Source organism: Eublepharis macularius, chromosome 5, assembly GCF_028583425.1.
Source record: "Eublepharis macularius isolate TG4126 chromosome 5, MPM_Emac_v1.0, whole genome shotgun sequence".
Classification (NCBI taxonomy): Eukaryota; Metazoa; Chordata; class Lepidosauria; order Squamata; family Eublepharidae; genus Eublepharis; species Eublepharis macularius.
The window spans coordinates 5,843,969-5,853,018 of NC_072794.1; the positions used below are offsets into that span (position 1 = coordinate 5,843,969).

General features: G+C 42.9%; 1 protein-coding gene across 2 annotated transcripts; it reads right to left on the minus strand.

Moving 5' to 3' along the window:
- Positions 1 to 2,854: 2,854 nt before the first annotated feature.
- CIRBP (cold inducible RNA binding protein) lies at positions 2,855 to 8,329 on the minus strand. Of its 2 annotated transcripts, none has more exons than XM_054979516.1 (8): positions 8,236 to 8,329; positions 6,907 to 7,015; positions 6,611 to 6,717; positions 6,202 to 6,340; positions 6,027 to 6,114; positions 5,852 to 5,919; positions 3,347 to 3,436; positions 2,855 to 2,995 (listed from the first exon to the last, which is right to left on the minus strand). In XM_054979516.1, exons 2-7 carry the CDS (start codon positions 7,007 to 7,009, stop codon positions 3,432 to 3,434), a joined length of 510 nt encoding a protein of 169 aa, XP_054835491.1. In that variant the 5' UTR covers positions 7,010 to 7,015; positions 8,236 to 8,329; the 3' UTR covers positions 2,855 to 2,995; positions 3,347 to 3,431. The 2 variants fall into 2 exon arrangements, with proteins under 2 accessions (XP_054835491.1, XP_054835490.1); XM_054979515.1 differs by having other exon boundaries at positions 3,347 to 5,419.
- Between the last annotated feature and the right edge of the window lie 721 nt (positions 8,330 to 9,050).

A 9,050-nucleotide genomic window follows, 5' to 3' on the forward strand; every position in this document is an offset into this window, starting at 1 on the left:
CAGGCGCCAGACTGTGTCAGTCAGCTGGCAAACTATACGTATCAAATATACATAATGGACTAGGTCCAAACAATACCCTTCCTTTCACTGGAATCTTCCTGCTGATAGGATTCAGCCTCCTGACTTACATCTAGACACAACACATGCATGCTGGGAAAAAGGACTGAACAAAATGCTACACAGCCTTCAATGCAGTTTTAAAGACTGCAGTTTAAAGGCATCTTTTTTAGAGTCTCAGTTCAACATGAGAAGCCATCAAAAAGGGCAACTGGTTCTGGATTTTCTGGGGAGATTGCACACCATTTTGGAGGCAGGGTTCTTTGGCTTCCTGTCCCATATTTGTGGCTCCATTTTATTTTTGATTTTGAAGTCCCAATGCTACCTAAATTTCAGCTCTACGACACGTTTTAAAAACAGAAACGGGCCCAAGATCTACCACCCAGTTTCCTTCCCCCAAACTCCAGCAATGGCAAACATAACTTTCAAGTTTTCTAGGGCAGAATGCAGTTGAAAGATTACTTTACCATTAGCTTAATCAGTCCCTTTTATTTAGGACAGCTTTTTTGCTTATTGGCAGTCTTAAACTGTCAATAAAATTTTATTCATTTTATAATTTTTATATTGTAAACCACCTTGAGCTCCTGTAAGGTATAAAGGCAGCTAATTCGTGTTTTACATTAAATAGCCCAGTGGTTTCAGAGAGGACCCTGCAGCCTTCTCATGCTGAGGCTCAAACGGCTTAAATCCCAGATGCATTTTCTGTGAAGACTGCTTTCACGCATCTTTTACTTGAGATGTTGAGCGAAATCACTGAATAAATCTTAAAAGTCAGTCAGTTGCCTTGAGCTTGGCAAGAAGTCAAAAGAAAGGCTTTGTCTAGAGACACAGCCACTCACCCAGTGGTTCTCCAAGGCCTTTGTCTATCATTACCAGACTTACTCCAAATGCTATTTAGGGAAAACAGCAACAAACTCACCATGCTAAAAGTGAACAAAAACCAGTATTATCTTTACTTCCCTCTTCTCCCTCCATTTCCAGTTCTGTAGAAGGCTGCCATTCAAGTAAGTGCCACTGAAGAATCCAGGTCACAGAAGTGAAATTTCTAGCTCCTACAGAATTAACAATCTTTTTCTACCTAAGCTATATTGCCACCGCTTCAAGAGTTAGTCATAGTTTTATGTATTGTCGAAGGCTTTCACGGCCGGAGAACCATGGTTGTTGTGGGTTTTCCGGGCTGTATTGCCGTGGTCTTGGCAAGACCACGGCAATACAGCCCGGAAAACCCACAACAACCAGTCAGTTTTGTTGGGCCCTCATTGCCATTATAAAAATCCAAGTCACGTGACATTACTTGCTAAAAGGCACACAGGGCTTGGGGAAGGTGCCAACTCCTAGCAGTTTCCTGCTTTCTGAAGCAGCAGCAATCCGCCTACCTGGGTACTCGCTCCCTGCAGAGGCTACTTTTCTTTGTGAAGGACATTCTAAGCTGGTCCACTGCTACCAGGTATAAATGGCTAGGAACATACTCAATTCTGAACCTGGGAATAAACTAACACTTGCACTTTACAGCTTCCGAGGGACTTGGGACAACTTGCTTCTGACGTGGAAATAAGCCTCTCCTGCATCATACAATGCTGGGCACTTTTGAGCTTCTGAACTTAGAACTCGTTAAAAGGGCTCAAAATAGGACTTCTTTCAAGAACAAGAGTTCTGTGGCACCTTAAAGCAATATACCTTGGTTGATGATGGTTAAATGTTTACATGGAGTTCTCTGGGTATAGCTTTTCCAGGTGAGCGTGAACACAGCTTAGTCTACAGCACACACATTATGCAAGGAAGGCCCCCCTTTCAGCTGCTATGTCTCAGTTAAATGATCTCTGGTGGCACGACAGGGTCAAGACCCTAAATCCACTACTAGACTGGATGGACCATTATTTCAGCTCAGTGTGTAGCAGTCTCATATGCCCAGGGCTGCAATTCCATGCACACTTGTCTGGGAATAAGCCTCATGCTCACTGGGGCTTCGAAGTAAATATGCATACGAACAGATGAAGCATTACTGAAACTCTCCACCTATGCTTGGATGAACTTTAGTATCAGCAGTAAACCTGATTTTAGCTTTTAAAAGCTAACTTGTGCGCTACATAGTGAAAAGGAGTAAATAGGATGCTTTGTGGTTTTTTCTTACACTCACACAGCTCAAGTAGTTAGCAGAGAAAGCAGCAACCAAGAACTATGTTAGAGAAATAAATTAGGTCCAAACCACTTGACTAGCCAGGCCGTGACTGGGAGGTGGAGGACCCCCTCAGGCAATTCATATGCCAGCTTTTCCAGCATACCTGTTCAACTCTGAAATCAAATCTTTGCAAATTCATGACTCTTGCCTGTAGCAGTTCCCGTCAAGCCCAATTTCCCATTTCACTCCTTAGATGCAACGGGTAGGCAGTGCACTCCATTCTTACCGCCTCAGAATGGTTTTTTAGAACTGCCACACATGTAGCAGTTCTGTAATGCTCCGGACCACCTGTTCTAAAAAATAAGTTTCTCTTATAGAACTCAGGAACAGCCAAAAAGATAAGCTGAACCCCTGGCACTAAAGCAGCTCTGTGGTTCAGGACTTCAAAAATGGTTTGAGCCACTTGCACTGTGCTAGAGGCCACTGGTATCCAAGCCTTCCTGGAAGTGACTCTTTTATAATTACTTACAATCCTAGCCCTCCACATTTGTTTACAATCCTAGACTTTTATAAGAGTGCAAGCTGGCTTTCTAGTAGGCAAGTAGTCATCTCATCCATGAGGACAGGGAACATCTCAAACCCCTTAAGCTCCCCACAAGTGTACAGGCACAAGTCAACTGTGTTGTAGCCCCATGTTTATTTATTAACTTGGCACTTTCCCACTTGGCCAGTGGATCCAAAATACACACTCCTCTGAACTCTTCAGCACCGCCATGGCAGCCACTTTCCTCCTTCATCCTCTTTTCAAGCAGCTCAGGGCTGAAAGAAGGGAAGAAACAAGAATTAAAACCAACAGAAGAAGGATCAAATAGGCAACTGCATTAAAATTCCAATTAACTCTCCAACTGAAAACTTGGGAGACAGTTTAACCAGAGCTGTGAGAATTCCAACATTCTGTTTACCGAGTGCTTTTCAGCCAGAGACATCAGGAACATATCTTTTACCCTTTCTCTGAGCTTAGAACAACATATACAGCTCTCCCTTCTCCATTTTATTCTCAAAAAGCCCTGAGAGGAAGGTTAGGGTCAGATCACCTAGCAAGCTTCATTCAATCTTGGTTCAACACTCTTAACTGCTCTATCACACAGGTTCTCGAGGAAGCCAAGTTACCTGCTTGCAAAGCTGAGGGTTGATTATGGTTCAAAAGGTTGGTCATCAAGCTCAAAATCATTTTTCTCAACTGTCCTTTTTCTCTTCAACCTGCCAAGACAAACGCATGTTACAAAAGGTCACGCCCTTTACTCAGTCATGTTTTTCTAACCCCCTCCCCTACACAGAACCATCATTTTCTACAAAAGGGTTCCCACAAGCCATCTGTGGAAGTTGAGTGCACCTCAAAAGCCCTGTGTGGGCCAGCTATTCCAAGAATGATTATGTGCTGGCACCCAAACCCACAAAGCAGTTAGTCACTGTTGATGTTTGCTTACGAATAGTGCGGGCTATGGGAAAAAGTTAATGGCAAACAACATTACATTTAATGTGACTTACATGAAGTCTTAAGGTAGTGTCTCCAGAGACAAGCATAAATACATGGGGGGGAAATTCAGTTCCCCATCTTACTTTTAAACCTACTGGCACCCCCTTCTGGCCCCTGTCAAATTTGTGCCACAAACCAACGACTCAAATACAGGAAAAAAAGTTTTTAAAGGTGTTCTTAGCTGACCAAAATTGGCAGAGGTAATCTGGTTCACATGGGTCAACATTCACTTTTCAAAAAAATGAGCTCTCAACAGGAGGAAGGATGCGGACATGAGCAAAAGAGTTACCTCGAATTACAGGACTATCCCCACATATGAACTAGCCAAGAGAGCAGCTTTCGGTCTCAGAGGTTCTCTCTGTTGGAGGCACAACACTTCTTTTTCGCCAAGGCACTGCAGTTTTCCATACGCTAGCAGAGAATTCTTAAAACTTAGAAGGCAATGACAAAGCTAGCTAAATTAGGTCACAGTTATCTGCCTTGGAACACTGTCAGACTAGCAGCAGCTGATCCAGTTAACAAGGAGAGACTATTTCAAGTTCTAAGCTAACAATCTGGCTGGCTTTCATCTTAGCAAACTGGCTGTTGGCTCTTGCTCAAACTATAAAGCTATAGTTACTAGAAGTTCTTTAATCTGAACAGTTACAGAGTGCATTACTAAGAAAAGCAGTGACATCCCTCATTTTCAAAGGTTGGAACAATTCCAGCCAACATTAAGTGGTCCCATTAAGGGGAGGGGAATTAGCTACCTCCTTTGAAACTTGTTTCTATCTGCTGTATAGCTACATCTTAGAATGTTATGTTACAATTGGCATTAAAGCTTTCACTGACACTGGTCTATCTGGTTCTTCCTAAAACAAGTTTCTCCTTCTGCTGCTTGTCCTTCAAACTGTACACTTTTTATGATCATCCACAGAGTTGTGTTGTGCAGCGAGATGTAAAATTTCAAGAGCAGATTTTTGTTTCAGATGGACTTTTAATAGGCTTCGTGAAGCCAAAGGAAAACTGTACAAGAAATCCTTTTACCACTTCAAAATTACAACATCAATGGAATTAGGCATACTTTCTTCCAGTAAAAAAAGGACAATATAAACAAACATTTTTTTCATGAACCTCTTGCGAAGTAAGAGTGTCTGGGAAAGTTTTATGGCATACAAGTCAGTCTTAATGCAGGTTGAACATACAAGCAAATATCTCTTTAGCTATATCAAGGTGGTTTTGCTTTTAAATTTATACCCAGACTGCAATACCTACCTTGCTACACTAAAGGAATGTTACAAAATGATGCACTAAAAACAAAAAAATTAGATCACAGCTTGGTCAGCTTCTACTGAACAATTAAGGTCCTTTCTTGCTCGTAAGAACAAAGGGGACCCCAAAACCTTCCAAGTCTTTTTTTTTTAAAAAAAAATCTCAACGCCTTGGCTCACAAAACTAAAATCTTAAGTGCTTTAAAAAAAAAGGTTAAAACACTTGAGAGGAAAATCCCAGAGCTTTCTTTTGAGTCTCAACAGACTATCACATATTAGAAGCTGTCAGGCTGTGTTTTTGACAAGGTCAGAACTGAGAGTTTTACTACAAAAGTGAGAATACAAAGGAGATGGACTACACAAGAACGATTTCAGCGAAGCTCCAAAAATCTTTATAAATACAGCCATTGGAAGGACGATCTTGAGTCAGGAAGGTTTTTTACTCGTTGTGTGTAGCTGAGGACAAGAAGCAGGCACAATTGTAAAGGCACCGAAGCACAGACAAGTTCCAGCATTTTCTCTCCCCTACTTGTTTCCTAAAGGCTAGCTTGGGTTTTTTTGACCCCACCCCTTTTAAAGCCTTGCTTCTGGATTTTTAAGGGAGATTCCTGGTGCAATTTCCAGCTTCAGAAATGCTAGCAATGTAGGATGTGGTTTGCCTTTGGGTCCAACTAATGCTACACATGCATTACGAGTGTTTTACTTTTTGATGGTATAAATGCCTGAACACCTGCCAAGACAAGCAGCATTTCCACAGGCAATATTTTTCCAGCACTGTGCTCCAAGAGAGCTTTACAGTATTTTCCAGGTTATCACTACAAGGTCAGAAAGAGGCTCCAAGCAATCCCGTGTCAATGTATCCTCATCTCCTTGTGATTTACAACTTACCATAACTGTCATAGCTGTCTCTGTAAGACCCTCCAGAAGGCCTGTCACCATAGCTGCCTTGACTCCGGCTGTGAAATTCAAGTCAAACAAAGAGGCATTAATTAAAGTTCATTTACAAAGATTTACATCCTGCTGGCCTTTCTGAAATGACAAACTAGGATTCATAGTCACTTACCTGCTCCCATAGTAGTCTCTGGACCCACTGTATCCCCCACTTCTAGATTCAAATCTGCTGCCCCCATAGCCTCTGTCTCCACCAGCACCTGGAAGGGAACATGACCAAGGAACATTTAAAATGTTGCCAGTTTGTTCGCAGTCAAAGTAGAAAGCACTCAAGAACACCTACTTACCTCTGGAGAAGCCCCGGCCCCGGCCTCTGCCTCCACGGAAAAAGCCTCTGCCTCCAGCTGAGCCCCCTCTGTAACCACGGGATCTGTTCTCTGATGACTTGCCTGCTTGGTCAACTCTGATCTGGCGGCCATCAACAGACTGAAAATCAACAAATGGCAGCTTTAACACACTGCTATACAAAGAATAAGAAGCCAGTATAACATCTGCTTGCATCAAAAATCACAAGTAACATTTGAGAATATCTACAGTTATCCATAATATTCTGTTCTCCCTGCAACAAACTGCCAACTATAGGGCCACTGTGCGCAAAGAAAGTGTCACTTGTTTAAAACCGTGTCACAAGAACTGTCCTTTCAACTGGCCCAGGCTTGTTTATCTGGAAAGACCCCTATGGCCAAAGCTCCTTACCTTCCCATTCATGGCCATCATTGCATCTTTTGCATCATCAATGTTCTCAAAAGTGACAAAGCCAAATCCTCTGGATCTCTGAGTCTCTCTGTCTTTTACAACAACAACTGGAAGAAAAGAAGAAAACCTGCTTAGCGTGTCTTTCTACAAAGGAGGGAACACAGAACATACTCTTTTTAAAACTTTTGCTAAGAATTGTTATTTCATGGTTTAAAAGAGCAGTGTGGGTATCTAACACCTGTTCTGAACTTTTAGGAATCCAAATATTAAATGAAATACAAGTGCATTTTTTTTACCTTCAGAAATCTGTCCATATTTAGAGAAGACTTGCTCCAGTGACTGTTCATTGGTGTCAAAACTGAGTCCACCGACAAAGAGTTTTCCCTCGTCTGATGCCATTTTCTTCTGTAAGCAAAAAAACCCCTCTAATTCAGTATTCACCAAAAAGTGCTTTGAAAAAACAAGCTTTAGCACAATCATTAATTCAACTGGTTGGTTAGGGCCACACAACAAAGTTGCCTCCTTCTTGTCTTATAGTGGATTATACTAATGGTACAGAGTTTACTGTTGTTTTTATGAAACAGAGATGACACAATTCAAAGGAAAACAGCTCGTCTTTCACAGATGAAAACATGCAACATTCCCATCTCTGTCTGACAAACCGCAACCATCAAAACTGTTTTCTTTACTACTAAATCACAACAACCCTGCACCATTAGGACTTGGATCTGGAAGGTTGGCTTATCTGCTATTCTCATACACACTGCTTTTCCTTCTAAGTACAAGAAAAGCTGAGGTGGAAATTCTCTCACACATGAAAACGATGTAAGATTTGTAACAGGCAGTGCAAATACGTTTTTAAAACATTTGCCCCTTTTGCCATGTTCTCCATGGGCTAAACTCCATTTTTAAATCTGTACTCCTTCATGGTCTGCCTTATAGTTTTTTTTAAAATCAGCAATTGGTTCTTAAAAGAATGGAATATTATATTTTGTAAGTCTCATAGACCACAACCTAAAAGTGGGGACACCAATTCTATCAATAAACCAATCAACAAGTCTTCCAAGGCAAAATAAGATTCTCTCTATAGATATAACAGCTCCAGGGAACACATCAAACAGGATTACAAGATGCGACACCACACCAACACTCTCTCCTCCCGCCTCTATATACGATCTACTCAGGAGACACAGGAATTAAGCATCTTTCGTGCGCCTGCGCAAAACAGTTCTGGCTGCTTGCCTGTAGAGGGCGCCCAATGGGACCCAGACAATTCCAAGTATGCTTACTTCGCGCATGCGCGTGAGTAGCTAAATGGCAGCGACCAGCCCCCCCTTGGCGCACGCGCGGTTCCACCATCTAGCAGCTTCCTTCTCCCGCCATTTTGAGACTCAATCTAAAGAGCCGGCGGGAAGCCATTTTGTTTAAAGAGGGACGTCGCCGGCGCGGACTCCCTCCCCCCCCCCTTTTTTAAAAAAGCGTCTCAACTATTAAAAAAGAGCATAATTCATATCTCACACAAACATCTACACACGATCCAATTTAACGAACTCCCATCACCCTCTACTCTAAATATTTTGCTTCTTTCTTCATTCACCTTCAGCTCCCTTTCACATCCCACTTACCTGTTTCTTGACTACAGTAAACGACTACTCCCCCTTCAAAAGCCCAGTACGAACTACGCAACAGCTTAACCGCACCAGCGCTTATATAGCCCCTCATAAGCTCCGCCCACCTTGCAAATGTGCTCGCCTTTCTCAATGGAGGTCCCGCCTCCTGCAAGCGTGAGGTAACTCTCATGGAGACTTTCCATTGGTTAGGTACTGATTAATATGTATGAGGAAAGGCGGAGCGAGGGAAATAAGAACTTCATGGAAGGACAAGCCCCCATAGCCCCCTCCCTTTTTAGTTCTATCATCACGTGGGACACTAAAGAAATAAATTATTGGATGAAGTACGGATAAAAACCGATATGGTTGATTAGGGCAACAAGCTACACCCCCTTCCTTTAGAGGGCTGATTGGTGGATTACTCGCTTTCCCCACCCCTCCAACCACCGCAGTCCCCGCTCGCCGCATCCCTTCCCCCCAATCGCGCAGCTGGGATGGGGGAGGAAGATGGGCGCGGCTGCGTTGACCTACTTTCGCGCCCTTGTCAGCAATGCGGCACGATTTTGCCGCAGCGAACAAAGAGTCCGCTTGGGGGACGGGCGCCATTTTTGATGAGGGAGTGAGGAAGATGCCGGTTTTTTCCCTTGTCGCTGTTTGATGCCCGCGTGAGGCACACGGTGTAGACCTCACGATCCTGGAGCGCCCCGCCTCCAGTAAAAGTTTGAAACAATAATAAATCCCGCCAACTTTTTTATTTTTAAAAAGTTTACAGAAACTCCTCCACCCCTGTAAGGCAGAGCGTGACAAGCTTTTCAACGTCTACTCCAAAG